The following is a 22,608-nucleotide window of genomic DNA, read 5'->3' as shown; positions in this document are numbered from 1 at the left end:
CCAACTTCAATCATATATAAATTTGTGCATAAAAATTTAAGAGAAAATTCCCTATATAATCCTACTAAACTTACCTTTTTCTTCCTTTTGCATTTTTATTCAGAAATTCCTTATTTAATACCATAACTTGGTTTCTCCTTAAATTGGCCTTTCAGTTAGTTCTCAGCTGCAACATTGTTAACAACCAAATGAAAAAAAAAACATTTACCCCTCCTTTATTTCTCTAACCAAATTCCAAATTTTTAGTGCCGCCGTCGCTATGGCGGCAGCACGGGGTGTAATGGTAGGGGCTCGGTGAGGGCAGTGGCCGGCCCCGATGATGGCGGTGTGGGTGGAGCGCATCTCTTGCAATAACTACACCTTCTACAACTACTCGGACGTGCTCAATGTTGGGGATTGCCACCTCTGAAGATCGTGACCCGAAGGTTCCAAGCTTGCTATAGGGGGACCCAAAGGCTATGACGGCAACCTTCGATCCATGGAAGGGACAATTTAGGGGAGAAATGAAGTTATGGTGTCAAATAAAGAACTTTCGAAAAAAAAAGATCAAGGAAGGAAGAGACAAGTTTAATAGGGCCATATAGGTAGTTTTGTGAAAGTTTAATAAAAAATATAAATGGATAGAGCACACAAACATCTACCATCATGCAAAATTTAAGGGTGTTCAACCTTAAACTTCATGATGATAGGTGATTCTGTACTCTATCCATACATATTTTTGGATAAATTTTTGCTGCACAAATTTAGTTGTAATTAACACCGGATATGTTCTCTGGTGCTAATTAGGTTCTCATTTCTAAACTTTAAGATCTTGTTTGGTTTTCATAAGTCAGGTGACTTATAGTCAATCAAGTGATTAAAAATCAGTGACTTATAAGTCATATCTGTTTGATTGTAGATGACTTATAAGCTCATTAAAGATTTTGCTTTACCCCACTTTTCCTTCTTATCTTATGGTTTTAAGTGTGGGTCCCACACAAAAAGAGGAATAGGGGTGACTTATAAGTTTTAAGCAAGTATGTACCAACTTATGGCTTATAAGTCTAATGACTTAATAAGTTAGTACTGTTTGACAAAATAAGTCACTTATTTCATTTTTCAACTTATAAACAAGCGACTTAAGAGAGCCTTAACTCACGTACTCCCATCAGATCGACGGATGCTCCAGCTCGCTCGCTCAAGTCGGCTCATTGTCAGGCTCGCTCCCTCGAGTCGTCCGCAGGGCTCAGGGTCTCACAGCCCGTTTAGTTACTAAAAATTTTCACCCAAAATTTTCACCTCCCCTTTAAACACATGCATAAAACACTAAATGTAATTAAATAACAAAACTAATTACACAGTTTGGATGTACACGACGAGACAAATTTTTTGAGCCTAATTAATATATAATCAGCTATAAGTGCTACAGTACCCACATGTGCTAATGATGCGGTCAAATGCCTCAAAAAATTCATCTCACCGTTTCCAAGTAAGTTTTGAAATTAATTTTTTAATTAATGTCCGAAAAACTCAACCAACGTATGGTCAAACATGCGATTGACATCCAAAAATTTTCGTCGGGCTCATCTCTGTTTCTTCTCCCTTTCCCTTCTCTCTCACTCTCTCCTCCCCTGGTCTTCCTTCGCTGGCGGCGACGCCTGGGCCAGTGGCGGCGCCATTCGTACGTCTTCGCCCAACCCTTTGCCGGCGACGAGCATCCACCAGGTATGCCCGCCCTTTCTCTTTCCTTCTGCTGTGGGAGACGGTGCACCCCAAACCCTAACATACCTACTAACTTCTATTTCGTTTGGAAAAATTATCGATTGTACATGTACCCATGTCCTATGCTGGGTCCGCCCCTGATTAGCAGGCGGGCATACATTTTTATTGTTTTTGTAAAGATTGGGCATTTTGAAACTCTGAGGATAAGGCCGTAGTTCTCCGTGAACTTGCGAGGGAATCGATAGGACCTTTCTACTCCAGATGTTTATGTCCCTCTTGAATTCTGCGCCCATTTGTGGTCGGTTGATGTAAAGTAATAAACATTGGTAAAATCATATGAGAAGGAATCTGATACATGCATTGCGAGCCAAATGAAATTCCCATCTCAGGTTCCTGCAAGATTATGCATAACTTTTGAAATATGGATGCAATGCTGAATTGTGATTTTTGACTTTTCTAACTTTAGGTATTAATTTGGCTGTTTGCAATGTTGTCATTCCTAATGAATTGTGTGACCGGTGTAAATTTGTTGTGTAGAGTAGTCGGTGTAATCAATACCAAAATTTGAATTTTTGCTGGGTGAGAAGGCTCAGCTCTGCTCAAATGGATTCTGCTTCAACTACTGTGCCTTTCATTGTTGTGTTTGTGACTGTTCCAAATAGGGAAGCAGGTAATCACATATACTTACTGTCCTATATTGTTATTGTCATTTATCATTGAAGTAATTGCATACCAGCAGTCATATTTTTCTTCTCATAACTGTACAGAACTAACTGGAACTTATTTCCACACCCTGCCATATATTTGAGTCGTTTTTCGTTTAAACTTGTTGTGTTCTATATTTGTAAGTTTTATCCCTTTTTTTAGCAGCGTTAAAAAGATCATTACCCCTGCAGGCAAGAAGCTAGCTGGAAGCATTATCAGTGAGAAGCTTGCTGCCTGTGTTAACATAGTACCTGGTAGGAACTAGTACATTCTTTGTCCGGTTTCTCTATTCGCAGCTATACATGCATAGTTAAATGGCTTTTGCCGATTGGCAATCTTTCAGTGTACATTGCACTGCAAGCACATCACCTTCACTCCGATTAAATTCTCTATTACTTCTGTGTAATGTTATTGATTGAGTGCCCCATTTGGTCAAGTATTCGCATAATCTTGTCATCTTCATGTTCTTTTGTTTGGCAACAACCATATTAAATTTCATTTTCCAAAATAAAAATCAAGTCCAATATTATGGCTGTCCAAGAAAATTTGGTCATGTGTAGTGCTTTGCAGCACCACTGTTTCAGCTTTTTTGTGCAATGCGGATCAAATGAGTTTCAGATGAAACCATAGTGAACATGGTGGCACAAAACTTGGCTGAACTCATATTGTCAAGAAACCTACAGAGAGGTACCTGAAGATAACATAATTAGTGTTTGTCTATTAGTTGAGTTCACTTGAGCCTCTGACATGTGGGACCTTCTGTGTGCACAAGTTTTCAGATGCATGCTTGTCTAGTTGTCTATGCAGACTTAGTCACAGTTCCCAAACATTCTCAAGTAGTCAAGTTTGGTGATCTGTAGTAAAATGAGAATCTGATTACTATACTTTGAGATTTGCATTTTACTTGTTAACAGATGGATCTAAATCTACAGTCAAGCAATTTGGTGAACTTGGCCTGTCTATATATTTCCTGTCACTGATACATTGATACTTGACTAGCTCACTTTGTCTGGGCAGTATATTATCATCTTTTTTTACTTGCTATGTTGCATTCTATAACTGTCTGAACAACCCCCCTTTACAGGTGTTGAATCTGTTTACTGGTGGGAGGAGAAGGTATGTTTGTCGAGTTCAGTAGTTACAGTGGACACCTTTAGACGAACAGTTTTACCTTTTACGTGTTAATTAGTGACCAACTATGGATCCGTTTGCAGGTGCAAAGTGATGCTGAAGCATTACTCATTATCAAGACAAGGGAATCTCTTCTAGATTCCTTAACTGAACATGTGAAAGCCAACCATGAGTACGAGTAAGTTCCATATGATTCTTCAAGCTCATACTGCTTGAGTATGAACCAGAGCCAAGATGTTATGCAACTATTACATTGCCTTATACCAGGATTTACAGATTGATCATTTGATGCAGTGTTCCTGAAGTCATCGCTCTGGCCATACAAGGAGGCAACCTGAAGTACCTAGAGTGGCTCAAGAACAGCACTGGGGAAAACTGATGCAGTGTTCTCGGGATCTCAGCGTGCCTGTTAGTAGAGCGAGTGACTAGCTCCAAAGGTGGTGCTTCTGTAGTAGGATGTGGCAAGCTGCCATGCATTTCTTGCTTTCTCCTCAGCCCTCGCGGCCTTCCAAGCGTAATCCTCTCCGTGTTTGTGACCTCATTTCGTTAGTTTAAGTTTAATCGTTCGGTGGTAGTTCCGTTTCCAAGATGATGGCATGCCAGAGCTTCCCAATTGATGTGCCGATTGTTAGGGATTGCCACCTCCGGTGTGGGTATAGCCGAAGGTTATGAGCGACTTTGTCTTGCGCAAGGCCCAGAACAGTAACCTTCGGGTACAAACATTTCGTCCTCTCTGGTTACATGATGGATCTCACGAACGATCGAAAGTTACATGATGGTGGTCATGTTGTACATGCCAACCCGTAAATGACCATTTGCTCAAAATATGTGCTTGTTTACTTGTTCTTGCGACTTCTTTAATTTGCTTGCAAGACGGCCGGTGTCACGCATTGCAAGGGCGCGGCGACCAGGGAGGAGGTGTATCGGTTGCTAAGGCGCAGTGCCTCTGGATTGCTGAGTCGGACCGCCAACTTCTCCTCCCCTCAAATCGAGTTATCCAATTCGTCCTCACCGAAAGATTGGGAAATCCCCCACGGGTTCTCATCAGTTGGTAATCAGAGCAAGGTTCATCGGTGAGAGATTTCCTTTCCCTCGCTGTTTTACTTGTCCTATGGTCCAGAAAAGGCCAAAAAAAATTAGTAGAGTAGTTTTTTCGAGATCCCATAGACCCTTTGAGCCTTTACTAGAACTGCATGATTAGGGCTCGTTGAGTCTTCGGTTGCGTCAAGTTGTGTCAAATTGATGGTCTTAGTTTTAGCCCCTTGAGTTTCGAGTTCTTGTCACCATCTAGTCACTTCCGTGCACCTTTTCTCTCCATCTGAGTTTGCCAGGTCGGAATCGTGTGCCAAAGTAATCTGTGTAGAAGACCAAGTGAGTTTCTGCAAGTGAGGTGGAGTTCGGCCTTACTCAAGAACTCGGCCTTAAGACAGAGAGAGAGTATGTGCTGATTTACTCAAGAACGCTGTGATGATCGCCATTGATGATACTGTATTAGTTATGTTGAAATCCATTATAGATTAAATGATTTCCTGCAGTGAATATATGTTGAGCCACTTCTCTTATCCTGTGTTCTGGCATAGTGAGAAATACACGGACACAGCGTTGCTTTTTATTTTCTGCTATTAAAATCCTCACAAGTGCTATCACTGGCTATCCATTTCAGCCCAACCCCTTTACATCACTGGCTATCCATTTCTGCATATTCATGACTAAAAATCGATGGTCGCCATTGATGATACTGTATCAATTATGTTGAAATTCATCATAGATTAAATGATTTCTTGCGGTGAATGTATGTTGAGCCACTTCTCCAATCCTGTGTTCTGGCATAGTGAGAAATACACGGACACAGCGTTTCTGCTATTAAAATCCTCACAAGTGCAAAAACTTTCTTAATTAGAACTCAAACTTGGAGACGTAGCACATTCAGTAACACGAACTGCAAGAGCAGACTCCACGAATCGTATATACACAGCACACCTTGGATCGATAGCGCGTGCCCGGAACTTGCCGTCGGCATCAGATCGAATTCAGACAACCGGAGTCAGCAGCGGCTTCTTGAGAACGTGCGCCTCCAGGTTGCCGAGCACCAGGTCCGCCATGGCCCGGCGGGTCTCGTGCGTCCCGCTCCCCACGTGCGGCGCCAGGACGACGTTGTCGAGCGCCACCAGCGCCTCGGGCACGTCCGGCTCGTCTTCGAACACGTCCAGCCCGGCGCCGCCGAGGCGGCCATCGGCCAGCGCAGCGACGAGCTCGGGCTCGTCGACGTGCGCGCCGCGCCCGACGTTCACGAGCACGCCGCTGGGCCCGAGCGCCTCCATCACCTCGCGGCTCACGATGCGGCGGCTCTGCTCGTTCAGCGAGCACGCCACCACAAGAACGTCGCTGCTGGCTGCCAGTTCGACTGCTGTTGGGCGATATGTGTAGTTCGGGTAAGCTGCCAGTTTTCTTCTCTGGTAGTAGCTGACCGGGCAGCTGAAAGCCTCCACCCTCTTAGCAACGGCAAGCCCTATCCTGCCTAGCCCAATAATGCCAACTCTTTTGCCAGAAAACTGCCAAAGGAACAAAACCACTGTTAAATTTACATCTTATAGAATTATAAATGCACTTTTCCAATCCTCCACGCACGTTAATAATTGGCATATATAGACAATAATAATAAAAAAATATTCTATTTTCTGGAAAAATGCATTATGAAATTAAGACACCCTGGCCTTATTAGCAAGCGGTTATTGCAGTCATCAATTTCAAAATAAATGTATGTCTACTACCTCTATGCATTGTGTTTATTTATCAGTCCAGACGAGCGCATGTTTTTGAAGGAAGAAACGATCCCAAGGGACTCTTGTTAGTAACTTTCTTTGTTTACTTGTTGTTTCATGTCAAAATGTCCTGTTTCCTTAATATACATCAGAATTTAAATACCTGTTTGTGTCTAGTATAAAGAATGGTAGAAAATACTAGATTCTAAAGCAAACCCACTTATACTGTTATGCAAAAGTAATCTTAAGTAGCCTTCTATATCTCTACATCTAAAATTACACATCTCCATCATCAATTAAAAATAACCTAAGTAACCCACACAAATCTGCACCCTAATTACCTGCATATGTCATCGAAAATAGTGGTGTCCCAATATGCTTCTTAAATATAGGAAAAACTAACTAAAGGTATACATGTGTGATATGTTACCGTCCACATCATATATATACATGTATGCAGACATAACTATATGAACCACCACAACTAGGGTATTTTTTTCCATTGAGCAGAGATGTGTACAATAATGACTGAACCATATTATATATAGAATGAAGAAAATAAAAAGTGCAGAACCAAAGTAGTACATTAGTAAAATCTTTATTTTTTATTTAATAAATAAGAATCAAAGCATCGCCAAGCAAGCCCAGTAAGCTAACAAGTCCCATGCGGCAAGACATAAGAAGTATTGGGTTCAATGAAACTGACGCGTGTTGAGAGGGCGCAATCGCCGTTGGCCTCCCACTGGCCGGCGCGGACGTAGCTGTCAGCCTGCGGGATCCTGCGGAGCACGGCGATGGCGAGACCGACGGCGAGGTCGGCCACGTCGTCGGTGAGTACACCCGGGGTGTTGGTGACCCGCACCCCGCGGTCGCGGCACCTGGCGAGGTCGACGCGGTCGAAGCCGACGGAGTAGCACGCGATGATCTCGAGCCGCGGGAGCGCGTCGATGAGCGCGGCGTCACCACCGGAGCCACCGCCGGTGACGAGGGCGCGGACGGACGGCCCGTGCGTGCGGAGGAAGTCGTCGCGGCGGTCCTGCGGGGAGTCCCAGCAGAAGCGGAGGAGGCGGCAGCGGCGGCCGAGCTCCTGCTCCAGGTACGCGTCCACGGGGTGCAGCAGCAGCACGCACAGGGACTCCATGGACCGCCGCTCAAGCAGGAACAGCGGTGGAGGCCGGCAGATGGGTGTATTACAAACGAGACGACAGGTGGGATGGGATGGGAAGTGCCAAATCATATACGTCGCCTGGCTTAGCCGTCGAGCGTGGACTTCGCAATATTATTTGTTTTTTTTTCTTGCTCCTGATTTGAAGTGCAATTGTGGTTCATTTTTTCAACTTTGTGAGTTTGCCCTTATTTTCAACAGGTCATTGCGAATTTGCCCTTGGTCTCCTATTTTGACTGTTGACTAAGGCTAAAATTAGAATTGTGAATAGTAAAAGGTAAAATCACAAAGTTATAAAATTACACTTAAAAATAAGAGTAAGAACGCAAATACCTCAACATTATTCTATAGAATAAATGACTCCATCGCGACCTGGGACTGGAAGGAAATGTATACTACGTACCTGTGTGCATCATTCTTATTCTCTTTATTTGTTAGATGCATACGTGTTCCTTCATTTACAAAAAGAATTGTAATATCAAGCTGGAACTAATAACGATGAGTGTTCGGAATTGCAAACTGCACGTACTAATTCAACCTTCCAAAAAGAAATAGAAACCGTAAGACAAAGTCCACCAAATATTGAAAATAAACTTGTTATTGTCATGTGTTTCATTTTGCACATTTGTGATCATCATTAGATGTTGCATAGTTATTTTATTCTATTTCAAAAAAGATTAAGTGTTCTGTTGACATATGAAAAAATATAAATCATTTATCTTCATTGAAACTTCCAAAAGAAATAGGAAATATGATCGGAAATTCACAAATTTTGACAGCCTGTGATGGATAAATGGCAACCCTTTAGATCGGCCACCTCATCATTAGGTAGGGACCAATGAGCCTGTCTACTAGCCAAAACTCCGATAGCCCAGCTATCGGTGACCAAGAAGATGACAGGGTACTAGCTAGAATCGTTATCATGAAAATTGCCACCACCTATTTTGCGTATTTCCATTAAATAATAATTTAAAAAATATTGTGTTGGGAACTTCCACAACAGGACAAGGGCTCAATACTTACTGTCGGAGAAGATGGTGCCAATGAATAATCGAAGCATACAAGTATGTATATGCAGGACATTCTAGTACGAATTTGAAAGTGTGATTCTTGCTCGACGAAGGTTGACGCCGAACCTTCAAATAAATGCTAATGCTACAACTCCTTTTGATGATTTTCAGCATACAAACAAAAGTGATGCTTTCCTGACTTTAGTCAAAGTTTTCTGATGTCAAGTGGGAGAAGTGATATATAGCTCAAAAGGTTTCGCTGCTGGTCCAGATGAACCTACTGCCGTACAACGGTGACGGGTTTGGCACAGGTAGGTAACTAGGTAAGGACTGTAGGAGCTATGCTACTGCCCAAGTGCCCACGAACCAACTGCCGCATAAAAGGGAATACTAAATCACAGCCAATCGCCACAACCTTTAATCAGCCAGGTCCTGGTTTAATATCTGGAACGAGACCGAGAAGAAATTAGCTAAAAGATCTGAAGTACTATCATTACTCCCTCCATTCTCAAATATATGACGTTTAGGCATATATTTGAGAATGGAGGGAGTATGTTATTATACACCGTGACACCACGAATTCAACAACTCCATAAATATCCCCATTATTCTTTGGTGACTTGCTTGAGAACTGTTATTTGATTTCCTTTATGTTATTCTTTGGTGTTACACGGATGAAGTGATGAGCAAATATACAGGAAAAGGGAACGTAGCCTAGTTCTGTAAGAACCTCCTGTACAAGAAAAGTATTCACAAAGAATTTTGTTTCGAAACAAGCAAAACGTATGTGGCATCTTTTTACAGTAAGCACTATTGAAAGATCTGTTGGATGACTGTCTCTGCATTTCCATTGTACTGCATAAGGAGTTGGATGGCGTCAGCCCTCGGCAAGGCAAGAAATTCCTAAAAAAATAAGGATGGAATCATGAATGAATCATATACAAATAAGGAGACGATAAATTCATAACTAAACAAATGTGGTCAGAGTCATAAATAAAACTTAGTTGTTGATACCTAATCATGCTCATCTGACACCAAAAGGAAGAAATTAGCTAGTCCAACAAGGCAACAAATTTCCACTCAGTTTTAAGGAATTGAGATGAAAAATCCCAGTTTCCCTCTTAGGGGGAACTTTTAAGGACACCACGGCAGATATGAAACAAAGCTAGAAACTGAAACATTTTGAAGCCTGACCTTAAGATAAAACCTGAGCAATGGCTAACTGGCCACAAAAGCAAAAATTGCACATATGAAAACAGTTTGCTAGACTACACTGCAAACCCCATATGAGTTAGAGATACAGTAAATGGTGCAAATAGAGGAACACTGTAATAAGTTTTCCTAATCAAGTGTTTATAGCAAACCTCACTAAGAGGGTACGTTGCTATTTTCCCTTCAAGAGGGGGCATAGAAAGCTACTCTAGTGGAAGTGAGGCAAGCCCACAAAATAAAGGCTAGGCAAGAAAATCAAACTTGCAGCCTCACCATGCTCATCCTCTTATACTCCCTGTCCCAGAATATAGCAATGTTAAAGTTCAAAATTTGTCCCAAATAGAGCTCCATTTTGAGTTCCCCACCCCACTTTACATATGAACAGACCAAAATACCACCTTTTGGTGCATGGCTAATTTGGCGGCAAGAATTTGCTGGTGAATAAAGATTGCATGTTCCTGTAATCCTGATTTTCGCATGGCACCCACAGATCAGCAATAGTGGAACCAGGATCCAATTGAACCGTATTGGCAAGAGATGATTATTTGTCTGGTGTAAATCTAGCATCTAACTAAGGTAATATAGAAAGCAGCTGTAGCGCTATGCAAATTAAAGCGGCTAGCGCAGCCATGGAAGTAGCGTGTTGTAACACCTCCGGTGTTAATCTTTTGCATTAGTCGCTAACCATGGGCATAAACATTCTCATTAGCTTTAATCATGCATGCATAATTACATTTTAAATTTCATGTCATGACATGCATTCAAATTAATTGTGTGCAATTCTTGCTAATGATTAACCCAGTTGTCATTACTCTATATTTATGTGTTTTAGGCTGGAAAATTAACCATCTTTGAGGCATGTTAATAATTATTTTGCCTAAACACTTAAACTTTGACCAATGTAAAACTTGTAGTCCAATGTTAGTACTTCAATGTGGCATGTTTTATTTTTAGTGAAAACTTTGTTTAATGGTTCCAAACCACAGCCATAATCTGGTAAACCCCTGTTATGCTGATTTTGAATTTTGAACCTGGGCTGACCTTTAAACCCCGTTTTCTCTCAAATCTAGAGCTCAAATCAATTTTTGTCCAACATCAATCTTGTAGATCTTTTCTTCCTCTACAACTTTCGTGTTGGCTGTTTTTCAAGTTTCAATCTAAATTTTGGAGTTTTTGCTAGTCAAACTTCGTTTGACGACAGCGTCCCTCTCTCTTCCACCTCAACCTGCAAAGGGTGCGGTTTGGAGCGCTCCTGGAAATGACCCGTCGCTCCTACTGTGCTAAAAAAGGTTCGTGGATCGAACCGCTTCAATGGCACCGCTGCCCTGCCAGACCTGTGGATATCCGGGGCCGACCCTCTCAAGCTGCTGTGTGCTAGTGCTAGTTGCAGGCTGCCGGCTGCCCACGACGCACGTGCCAACAAAGTCAGCTGGGAGCCGGATCTGCCAGGCGGTGGTGGCAAATTGGATTTGCAGGTGGAGGCAGGCGGTGGTGGAAACTTGGATTTGCAGGTGGAGGCAGTGACAATGGGAAGCAGAAAGAGGATCGGGTTGAACCGGGGACGATGGTGTCACGGTCCGTATCGCACCTATTTTATTCCGGATTGATCCGCTTCGATCCATCGCTCAAATCTAGGGGCGGGGCGAATTCACAAAGGGGTCGACTCGAACCCCTTGCAGGCCAACTACCACCTCTTCCCCCGACTAGGCAGAGCACATCTACCACATCCTCGCTCGCCGGCATACCGGCAAAGACGGCTTGACCCTGGCCTCAACCTATTTTGCCTTCCACATGCGCCTTATCACCTCCCAGCGCCTCCTCCCATTCCTTCGCCCCTAAGGTTTCCACTTCTTCCTCGGACTGAGCAGCACCTCCGTCGCCAGCCGAAAACCGCCAGCCACGCCCTATCCCCTTCTGATTCCTCGCACACCAAGCCTCACCACCCCTCCACCTTTCACGCCACTCACCCGACCATTTCCGTCCGTTTCCCGGCCATCATATTCTACACTGCACCAGTCGGCCGCCATTGGAGCTCCACCCGCCTATCAACAACCCTCCTCCAGCACTCCTCTTCTCCCTCCGACCTACAAAGCAAATTTATGGTGAGCCCCTCAACCAATCCAGCCTGCCTCCCTGCTGTTTCCCGCGCCGGAGCATGGCTGCGCCACTGTGACCAAGACACCACCACCGTGCGCTCGTCGTCAGACGCCGCACAAGCGCCGCGGCTCCACTCGGGCAAGCTAGCTGCGGATCCACCCTGCCCCGCAGCTGGTCGGCCACGCTGCCGACAGGAGCCGATGGCCAACTGCAAGCCATGGCCCCAACCTGGCCATGATGGCCGCCCCCTCCCCCCTCTGACCATGGGGCCCTCAGGCTGGGCAAATATAACCGAGAGCTGAGAACCGAACCAAAAGAACCGAGAACTGGAACCGAAAGAATCGAAACCGATGAAATTCAGTTCTGCTTCTGTACCTAGTTCTAAGGAACCGAAGTTACTCGGTCCATCCGATTCCTAGGCTCGGTTAACCGAAGAACCGAGCCCATGACAAATGTAGCCCAGCTGGCCAAGGCCCAAGCCGGCCCAACCCTAGCTAACCTCAAGTCATCCCACCTCCCAGTTCCCCCACCAGACTCCCATTCCCGGCCGCCACTCCACTTCCCACCCGGCACCCGCCCAAGCGCCCACTCCTATTTAAATTTCCTCTACATGCTGAACTCTGTTAAATTGTGTTTCAAACTTAATTGTAAGACTGTGGTAATTAATTTGAGAATCTATGTATGTTTGTATCATCTGTGCTCGTCTTCGTGCGAGACTTCCAGTGTATGTTTTGATCCATGATTACAGTGGTTGAATCGGGATTTACCTGACAGAATGTCAAGATTATACCGTTTTAAGTGCATATGGACCAGATTAGTTTTAAAGATGATGGTCAATGCACTTAAGCTGGATTTAGGCAGTTCTACCACACGTGTCATTAGTGATACGATAGACATGGAAGTTAACCAAGTATAGTTTAGTCTTTCCATCCATCTCATCAATCTATCTGAAAAATGCAGAGGGAGTAGGAGTACTACTTACCATAACCTTCAGTATAGCATTTTCATCGCAGGCAGGTTCTGATGAGACCTGAGGGCTGCTACCTTCATCTGGCACCTTGCCGCTTGAACATGTTGTGATTTGAGATGATCCATTGCCACATTCATCTGTATGGCCCTTGGACATACTGCAACTCCCCACTGGTGGATCAACCTCTTTCAGAGAATCAATCTTCAAAAAGTGCTCAAATCGGTCCTTGCACATCTGAAGCTTAAACCATTCAGTGTGTGTATGGATTGCTGCTCTGACTATCTTCATTAGCTGGGGTTCTTTAATACCAAGGCTCCTGCTCATTGCAACCTATAAAAGAAAGCATGTTCTGATACCATCCAACTTTACTCTAGACAAACATAGTCAAGCCTCATTTTCTCTAACTTCGATTGAAGAAAAAAAAAACTCTAGCCAAGTAAATATTCCTATTAATGTTAATTCTAGTCTACCACAGAAGCAGTATTGATTCACAAGTCACAATCCGGAAACACTGGACAAACCTGGAGAGAACTTGCAAGAACCGGCAAAGATACTCCATTCAGTACATCTTCATTGGGTTTAATCAATGTTACCAAAGTCTCCTTCAAGGGCTTCAGCAAAGCTTGGTTATTAGCAGCAAGAGGTCCCAAATGAGTGGATGCTACCTTGAGAGCAGCAACATGATCACCAAAAGCCACTAGCTTAAGAAATTCAACCTGAAATGGAAAAAATAATTAAGTGCATAACAGTTCCTAGCAGAGCCTCAGATAGGTGCTGGTTCTCATGTAGAGCCTCACCTGTTTCAACTGAAACAGAAGAATAGGGTTTTGTGGAAAGAACTCAGGATCTATAGTGCTTATTTTCTCAACAACTTTGGAAGCCATCCCTTTTCGTGTGAGATCCTGCATCTCCAGAACAACTTCGTATTTCTGATCATCCATGTTTCTTGTATTAGGCGTATTAGAATTCGCCACCAAGTCCTATAGAAGGGTGTATAATCATCAATAACTTTCTATCAACAATCTAGTTTCCAGGCAGGGAAAAATGAATTATAAAGTTCACCTGTTGGTCAACCACATTATCTTCGTCCATGTCAAGGGCAGGAGACGAGCTATCATGCTTATTTGCATCCAACAAGGCTTCACAAGCATAATCTAGATCATCTACCCGTCCTCTCCATCTCTTTCGTCTTTGCTGCTCAGATGTACTACTTCTAACCCTACGTAACCTTCTGGACCAAGAATCATCCCGGGATATATCACTGGTGCTACAATCTCCATTCTGATTATTAGCCATTTCACATTCAGACACTGTTTCGTTATTGGAATTATTGTTTTGACTACATTTCAATTCAGAAATCCCTACAAATATAAGAGAGACAATTCATTAGTGCTACACTAGAAATCTTTTTCTAACAGAAAATTGCTTATTTGACATTTGTAGCAACCAAATTTGCTTGCAGGCTATAGTATTATGCCCAGCCATTTACCAGGAAGAATACGGGAACCACCTTCAACTATGCCCCTGTATATACAATACTCGTGTACAAGTTTATCCAGAAGTGTCAGGTCCAATTTCCTTCGGCACAATTCATTCTGCCATGTTTACAGAGGTAAGCTTAAATTAATGGGAATTAAACCAAGGAGGCAAGAAAGAAATACTACTGAAACATAAAATTTAAGCAAACAGGAGGTTCATACTGTCTCAAGTAATAAGCCAACAAATGATGATCATACTGTGAGACATACAATTGTTTACTCAATGGTCAAGGTGCAAACTACAAGTTTTCCATCAAATTAACTGCTGGATACATGATATACCCTTATTCAATGAAATGCAGAGGAAGCATGTCATGTAATACTTTAGCCCCTCAACATAGGGTTGGGAGATACATAACCTTTACATGTAAATTTATCTTTATACTTTCGAGAACTTTAAAATTGATAGACAACTTCAAACAGAAGAACGGACTCCAACCTATCCACTCTCCTGTAATGCTGTTAAATCAGCATCTTGGCCCTCTCCATTCATGACGACCATCTTACACCAATCTAACAGCCATGCATACATACAGGTGTACTACACAGTGGTTGTAAAGGGCAGAATGTGCAGTGTGTTATAATTACAAAGGCAAGTGTGTAAGAGAAAGAAGAAACTTGAGGCCAACACGAAGTAGAACTCATAAAGTCAATAAAATCTCATCTCAGAAAGGTACGTATGATCCCCAGAACACCAGAAAGGTGCAGTATGATTCTCAGAAAAGTAGACAAAGCTCCTGTTACAGACCACTGTAGAGCAAAAGAGTCCATACTGCCACAGGGTTCATGGCATAGGAATTAAGTTCTTAAAGGGAAAACATGGATTTCTGGCATATGAAGTTCTGCTTCCAAAATTTTGAAAAACAGACTAAATAAATATGTATCTCCCAACGTTTATAACAAAGCCTGAAAACTAACAACCCATTAAGAAGATCAACTCTGTTGCTTAAGCTGAAAACTAAATGTTGTAAGTTTAATAGAAATCAAGACAAATGGCAACACAACTTCCATTATCATATGGATAATTTCATATCTAAATTTTGAAATAGTAATACAACCTGAAATGCTTGATATAAATCTCCTTTTGTAAACTTCAAGCTATCAACAGCACCTTGTCTTGTCAACTCCACAGCATGCGCTAGGGCTTGAACATCAACCTAATATCCAAATATCAAAAACTGGTGCAAAGTGCACAGTGTACTTAATATTTAATGAGAAGTGCTTGCCTCATCAAATGGCGGTGCTTCTAGTGAGCATTCCTGAGGAACCACAGGTGGATCACGATCCTCAAAGAGCAATCGCTCAGTAAGATCAGATATAGGTGATGAAATTCCTTCACGCATGCAATATACCTTGTGAATGCTATTCAAGTGTTGTAAGATTGTTAGAGTGGCATAGGAAGGTAGGATAACCAGCTATGTTTTAAAAAGACAGGAGTACAAGGTACCTTATTAAGTATCTTAAGGTCATTGACAAAATAGGATCATAAGCTCGTAAATGGGCTCTTAGTATGGATGATAGCAAACCAGCAAGTTCAAACCTCCTCTTTATAGACCACTGTAGAGCAAAAGGTTTCAGAAGGAAGAAATGATTCATATGAGAAACTGAAGGAACTTGTCTACAGCGCGACAAGAACTGCCGACCACTCGAAAGTTGAGAAACAGATGTTCAAGAAGCAAAAAGCATATTTCCTAACATAGATGTTCGAATAAGCAAAAACCGTAGTATTTCATTGTTAAGGAATTCATGTTCAAGTGCCAAGAAGCATACTATCAATTAACAGAATGACAATGAAAGCAACTTAAATTCTTAAGGAAGTCATGCAGTTAAAATTCCTTATCAAGAAAAATTAAAGCTTTCAGCTTGACTCTAATAATTGGTGTAAATTGATATGCACCTTCTAAAGTAATTATATTAAACATAAAAGGTAAAAATAATTAACATAGCCATGACATTATTCTCAGCTATAACACCAGCGTAATATGGACATAAAAGGCCCTGCATACCTCATTGACAACTGGGGAGAATTGATCATCTTTTTCATATATTAAAACAAGCATTATATGCTTGAACTCCTCATAAGCTTCCTTCAGAGCATACCAACATATCAACATTCAGTAACATATCAATATTCAGTATGCAAGATCCAAACCAGCACAAAGAAACTTCAAGGAAAATGCTAGAATAAATGTGCTTATTAAGGCATCCTAAGTTTTCATCTCAATGCATAGGAACTGAAACAATCAGATTTAGCTGTTTAATGTATTCTAGGTGGTGCACGAAGCTTTTTTGGTACTTATGCTTGATTTATGGTTGTCCAATACAATTGAAATTTGCTTTCCCCAGGTTTGAACAGGAAATAACGGGAGCAGCAGGGAAATCCCAATTAAATTGAAGGACCAATAGGAGCTCTTCCCCACTAATTGGTCCAGCATCTCAGTTATCTTGCATGGTTCTCGGTAATGAGGGCAACCTGGAGTGACATAGTTATCTTGCATAGAAGAGGGTCCAGTAGCAGATAGATATATCTCAATTGTCCTTAAATTGCAGTGTCAGTCCGATGAAGATCCACTAGCAATCTGAAAACCTAATATTTTACCAGTACAATTGTATTCTTAAAAGGGCATGTTAACTTTCAATAGTAAACCTTAGTAACAAATAAACCTAATGAAAAAGCAAAAAAAGGCAATTGTGTGGATTTAAATCCTTAAGCCTAAAGAAAGAGCAAGTATTTGAAAGCTGGGATTCCATGGCTATAACCCATAAATTTTTTTTAAAAAATTAACGTTTCATGATGAAGTTATCTTGATGACAAAACAAAAACATAAGCATGCCTGCCTTAGAATTGGCAGTCACAAACTAATGATCTGATGACTTACCACTTAGCCATGAGCCCATGACATGTTTCAAAAAGCATCCAAGGCAGTAATAGAATAGAGCTATTTGAAAACAGTGTCAATGAATTATCTCCCAGCTTTCCATGAATATTCGATCATTTTTACAGTAATGGGTTAACTGTAGGGCCAATTATCAATTGCAGTAGGGATCTTCAAAAAATGGATTTCATAAAGATTAATCATGTTACCAGTGCTACTCTACCACGCATGTTCTAAATAGAAGATGCTAACATAAATAAGTGGATAGCCCAAATCCAAGTCGGATACAGGTAAATCTTCGTCAGATTCTGACTCCCAGCAGTATTTCTCATGTCCTTTTTTTTTGGGTCGAATCAGACACCCAAATCCGTGTGCCAATTGAAACAATGGTGAAACAAATTAATTCTCCCAATATATAGACCCACAACTGCAGGTTCAAACATAAGGTCGAAAAACAGCAAGCCTGGCAATTCCCACAGATTTTGAACACTATTCCTGTGTCATGATTAAATAGCATAAACATGCAGAACTTTTTACTCAATTCGACACATTCTCAGCATGCCATGAGTCACTCACTAAGGTTCAGTACATAATCCCAACACTAAATTCGCATCAAGTACATCAATTTGACGCCCAAACACCAGGCTCAGGTGAGAGAAGGGGAGTCGTAGCAGCAGCAGCAGCACTCACCGGGTAGGCGTCGAGCGCACAGGGTGCGAGCGCCGTGCGTAGGCAGTCGAGCGCGGCCTTCCTGTCCGCCTCCGTGCCTCTCCTCACCAGCTCTACGAACCTCTGCATCGCCACACAAACACAATCACATCTGAAGTCTCAAGCACAAGCGCGCAGAGGTAGATGGAGACCAAGGAGGGAAGAGCACGTACTTGCTTGTGGAGGTGGAATAGGAGGCGATGGTCAGCGAGCGCGGCGGGCGCATGGGCGCGGAGAAGCGCGAGGGCTGCGTCCACATCGCCCGCCTCGAGTGCGCGGCGGGCGCGGAGGATGAGGAGGCGCGAGCGGTAGGACGAGGACGACGAGGAAGAAGAGGAGGGTACAGAGGAGGTGGCGGTGGTGGTGCAGGAGGAAGGGGAAGACGGCGGCGAGGGGCAGGTGGCGTCGGCGGCGTCAGCGTGAGGAGGGACGACGAGGCGGTCGGATCTGGCAAAGTCGAGGACGAGGGCATCCAGCGCGTCCCAGTTCACCGGGGGCAGAGAGTTCAGCGGAGGCAGGGACGGCGGCGAGTCCATCGCCGGCGTGGCGGTGACGAAGGCAGTGGTGGTCGGATGAGGGGAACCCCGATTTTCCGGTGGGGGAGGTCCCTGAGACGATGAAGTCGGTGGAGGGTGGCGTGCGTACGTGTAGCAAATTCAGATGAGGTGTGATAAGTTGATACGCGTCTACTAGAATAAATAAATGATCAGAATGCTTGGGTTCAGAGAAAATATGACTAGTATTTTCTATGGAAAGGCGATTTTATGGTTTATTGGCCTACATGCTACGATCCTTTTTATATTGGACATATTACAGTGTAGAAAGTCAGATTTTATTAATTTTGATTGACAAACCCTAGTAGTATTTGTTAACAATAACTAGCGGAGATGGCACGTATATAATTTTCCTTCCGTCAAGCAACAAGCAACAATGTCATTTTTTTCTTTCCAAAAATTGTACACATCTTTTTTCCTTATAAAATAATAATGATGTCAATTATTATCCTTCCAAAACAAATAACGATGTGAATTATGGATGAGTGCATGTGCAAAAAAAATTACAGTATGTGACAAAGTAAATCTGCAATAAAGCTTCATCATGAAAGGCACTTAGACTGGTGAACGCACTTAGAACACCTCAAAGTCACTGAAGTGCTCCGCTTCCATATTTTCTTCCGAACAAAAATTAGGTAAAGGTAATTATGGTTGGTACTCGGCAAAGTGGGGAAAGATGCAAGGCCATCAAGAAAAGGCTAAGGTTATTGCAGTCAGCACTTTTAGTTGGTCAAATTTTATTAGCAATCACCTATTATTTAGGTATAAGTTTATACTATCCCACTTAAGCATAAGCAAGGATCCAACATTATAAAATCAAAGAACCACAAGTTAATTATTCTTCAAGTCCAATTATCATGCGAGGGGCCAAACCGCTCGTGACCGTGAGCACGGCTGATATATCAGTTTTACACTCTGCAGAGATTGTACACTTTCACCACAAATCGTGATCCCCTGTGTCATCCGGGTTTGCAAAGCCCTTAAACACTTCCTTTGGTGAGTAATGAGAGGTCCACTACGGAGCCTTTACAAAGACATGCAGAAAACTAGATAGCCCGCTAGAGTTTCAATAGCGGTGCGGACCATAACCCTCCATAATTGTCAGTACCTTAGCAAAGGCTACTACCCCAAGAGGACCGGGCTATACCCCAACACCGACCCGTCCTTGCCCTTTCAGTAAGGCTACCAGTTGACTACACGTCTAATTAATCGGTTAAAGTCAGATCCACGTGACAATTGTGGTTGTACGGTTTTCTTGGGTGGTTCTCCATGTGTCCATTTAAACAAAGTGATCTTAAACATTATCCAAAATATTACAGTAAATAAAGTCATGTTTAACATTTTTCAAAGATTGTAACAATCATCCCAAGATAAAGCAACTAAGCATTTCTACCCAACAAGATATTAAACCCGGTGTTCCAAGGCTTAGGTAACAAGACTAGGTGAAGTCCTTAATATGATTCCCATCAAATTTATGCATATAACAATAAAGTAAAGTGTTTCATCTTGCTATTATTGGGATAAAAAATAGAACATGTAGAGGAAGAAGTCCACTTGCCTTCCTCGCAAATTGCTGGTTCAATTCCTCGTATACTTGCTCTTGCTCTCCCTCGAACGGCACGTTATCTACACGATCACACAAATAAAAACATGCATAAATGTTAAATGTACCAGCAGCCCTCGAACTTGTCCCGAGGTACCACTTAAGTCCATGAACTCGCAATATCAAAATCTGCCACCCTGAACTTATTAAGTTGTGCCACATAGCTCCACACCCCTTGAATATATGCAAAAGAGCCCTGCAAATTAAATATGTCATCTTCTCCTCTCCAATCCCGGTGGAATCCCAGCGCCAATGGCCGGCCGCCTCCCCCTACGTACCGTCGTGGCGGCAGGGCAAGGCCGCTGCCTCGGCCCCGGCCTAGCGCGGCAGCCGCCCGGCGGACTCCCGCAGTCCACCCGTCCACTGCCGCCACTGCCCGTCCGTCCCCTAGAGCTCGCCGCCGCCCCTCCCCTGTAGCTCGCGGCCTCCGTGGCTACCACCCCTGGATCTCGTGGCACGGTGGGTAGGCCTCATCGTGGCGGAGCGTCCCCTGGATCTCGCATGCGTGGCGGAGCAGGGGCCCCATCTCGGTGCGTGGGAGGGAGGAGGGAGGAGGAGCAGGGGCGGCCGCGTCGGTAGCGGAGCACCAGCGGAGAAGGACGCCAAGAAGCACGCGTCGGCGACCGCCCGCCGCGGCAACTCTCCTGCCCCCTCTGATGGTGTTGCTCGAGCTCGGCCTGCTCCTCCGCTCCCCCACCTCCACGCGTCCTCGCGCATCCTCTAGTGGTGTCGTCGGCGTCAAAGGAGGAGGCCCGCCCGGTGCGGAGGCGGAGGACAGCATCGGGCGCTGGACGAGGCGGAGCACGGGTGAGGGCGGGTTCGAAGGTGGAAGAGCGCGCTAGGAGGCCGCCGGGATTGGAGAGGAGAAGATGACATATTTGGAGGCTTCTTTTGCATATGTTCAAGGGGTATGGATCTAAATAGCACAACTTAACAAGTTTAGGGTGTCAGATTTCAATTTTGCGAGTTCGTGGACCTAAATGGCACCACGGGACAAGTTCGAGGGCTGCTGATGCATTTAACTCATAAGAAATAGTACAAAAACAGTATAAACAGAATTGAATATGTTGAAAAAGATGTAGAGCATGTTTCAAGGATCGCGTGAGCGTCAGAATCGATGGAAACAGAGTTAGAACGACAAAGATATGGCTAAAACAAGATTCTAGGTGTTTATTCGCGATAGTTTTGAACTTCCAGGGGGCTAGATTTGTAGAATCAGGGGATAAAACCTAATTAAACATATAAACAGAGGGTCTAGAGAGTAAAACTATGGTCCAGGGATGGCAGGTTCAAAAACTAGAAAGGTCAGGGGCCTAAACAGAAGAAACATGACCTAATCTAATTACTTTTGAACTACTCTGGACCGCGGGTTGATTTCGACAAAACCTAGGGACTCTTTTGCAAAAAGGCCAAGAGTTGACCGATATGTGGGGGATTGACTTCGGTCTAGATTGGATCTAGACCGTCAAATCAAGATCCGAGGGCTGGAGGCGACTTGGCAGGGCTCGGCTCGCTACTTGGCGGTGCTAGCGGCTCGGACGGGCGGCTCTGCGTGCCGGCGACCAAACAGAGGCGGCGATGGGTCGCCGAAGTACACCGAAAATGGTGCTTCGATGCTTGGTTCGACTCAGGGTTTGGCCGGGGAGCTAGCGCGCGCAACGGGGAAGACAATGGCGTCGACGACGAGGACGTGCAGGGCTACGAAGAGGGGTGCACCATAGTGCACGACGGTGGTGGCGGCGAGCATGTTTGGGGGCGGCCGAACTCTGTCGTCCGATGTTCAGCTTCGCGCAAGGGAAGTCGAGGAGGAAGAGGGGGGACGCAGAGCATGAAGGCGAGGTCGACGGGGCGGTTCCGTGGCCGGGGTGAGCCCACAGCGGCGAGGCACGGCCCCCGAACTCCGGCGAGTAATTGCCAGCACGGGGAGCGCGCGGACCCAAGGTGAAAAGGACCGGAAGGGGTCCTTAACGCCCGGCAAAGCTTCTGCGGTGATCGGGGTCATCCGGGATGCGGTGAAGTGGCAAATTGACGGCACGACCGAGCTTGGGGATGGTAGCGACGCTATGCAACAGAGCTGTGGAGCAGGGGCGAGGAGTGAAGTGGGGGAAAGAGCAGCGAGGTGAGACTCAGAGCACCTTTTGTATGCCGAGGGAGGGCAGATAGAGCGGCGACAGAGGAGGGGACGTCATGCTCGATGTATGTGGCCAGTCACAATGGCCATGAATGGCACTGATGGGGGCACCATGATGGGAAGCAATAGAAGAGAGGTGATGGGGCTCATCACTGGGGGCTTGAAGGCACGGGGTAAAGGAGAGAGTGAAGGAGAGAAGTAACGGGCAGGCGTGGCGCATGGCGCGGAGGCAATGGCGGGAGGAGGAAGGAGGAGGTGACGTGCGGGCTCCGGGCGTCGGTGAGAGAAAGAAAGAAAGAAAGAGAGGAGAGGGAGTGGGCCGGGCCGGGCCAATATGTTGGGCCGAGCAGGTTGGGCTATGCAGGGAAGAAAGAAGAGAGGAACCGAAAGAAAGTTTTGTTTTTTTCAAAGCACAAACATCATTAAAATAAAGTTTATTTTGTAA

The 22,608-nt window shown here is 44.2% G+C and overlaps 3 protein-coding genes across 7 annotated transcripts; 1 reads left to right on the top strand and 2 right to left on the bottom strand.

Moving 5' to 3' along the window:
- The first annotated feature begins 1,541 nt into the window (after positions 1–1,541).
- Positions 1,542–4,353, top strand: LOC120651193 (protein CutA 1, chloroplastic). 4 transcript variants are annotated; one of them, XM_039928616.1, is made up of 6 exons: positions 1,542–1,704; positions 2,239–2,371; positions 2,598–2,660; positions 3,491–3,522; positions 3,621–3,715; positions 3,832–4,353. In XM_039928616.1, exons 2-6 carry the CDS (start codon positions 2,305–2,307, stop codon positions 3,914–3,916), a joined length of 342 nt encoding a protein of 113 aa, XP_039784550.1. In that variant the 5' UTR covers positions 1,542–1,704; positions 2,239–2,304; the 3' UTR covers positions 3,917–4,353. The 4 variants fall into 4 exon arrangements, with proteins under 4 accessions (XP_039784550.1, XP_039784547.1, XP_039784548.1 ...); XM_039928613.1 differs by having other exon boundaries at positions 1,562–1,704; positions 2,244–2,371; positions 3,832–4,345; XM_039928614.1 differs by lacking the exon at positions 2,598–2,660 and having other exon boundaries at positions 1,563–1,704; positions 2,244–2,371; positions 3,832–4,345.
- Positions 4,354–5,414: 1,061 nt separating this feature from the next.
- LOC120651192 (hydroxyphenylpyruvate reductase-like) lies at positions 5,415–7,548 on the bottom strand. The gene is made up of 2 exons (XM_039928612.1): positions 7,006–7,548; positions 5,415–6,089 (listed from the first exon to the last, which is right to left on the bottom strand). The coding sequence occupies exons 1-2, from the start codon at positions 7,534–7,536 to the stop codon at positions 5,568–5,570; spliced, it is 1,053 nt and encodes a 350-aa protein (XP_039784546.1). The 5' UTR covers positions 7,537–7,548; the 3' UTR covers positions 5,415–5,567.
- Positions 7,549–9,054: 1,506 nt separating this feature from the next.
- Positions 9,055–18,544, bottom strand: LOC120651191. Of its 2 annotated transcripts, none has more exons than XM_039928610.1 (12): positions 18,049–18,544; positions 17,858–17,959; positions 16,298–16,378; positions 15,739–15,848; positions 15,518–15,653; positions 15,350–15,448; positions 14,243–14,348; positions 13,816–14,114; positions 13,551–13,733; positions 13,275–13,469; positions 12,766–13,083; positions 9,055–9,377 (listed from the first exon to the last, which is right to left on the bottom strand). In XM_039928610.1, exons 1-12 carry the CDS (start codon positions 18,409–18,411, stop codon positions 9,285–9,287), a joined length of 2,085 nt encoding a protein of 694 aa, XP_039784544.1. In that variant the 5' UTR covers positions 18,412–18,544; the 3' UTR covers positions 9,055–9,284. The 2 variants fall into 2 exon arrangements, with proteins under 2 accessions (XP_039784544.1, XP_039784545.1); XM_039928611.1 differs by having other exon boundaries at positions 9,074–9,377; positions 14,264–14,348.
- Positions 18,545–22,608: the final 4,064 nt, after the last annotated feature.

Source organism: Panicum virgatum, chromosome 9K, assembly GCF_016808335.1.
Source record: "Panicum virgatum strain AP13 chromosome 9K, P.virgatum_v5, whole genome shotgun sequence".
Lineage (NCBI taxonomy): Eukaryota > Viridiplantae > Streptophyta > Magnoliopsida > Poales > Poaceae > Panicum > Panicum virgatum.
Note: the sequence above shows the minus strand (reverse complement) of the source record. Positions and strands in the feature narration are given on the sequence as shown.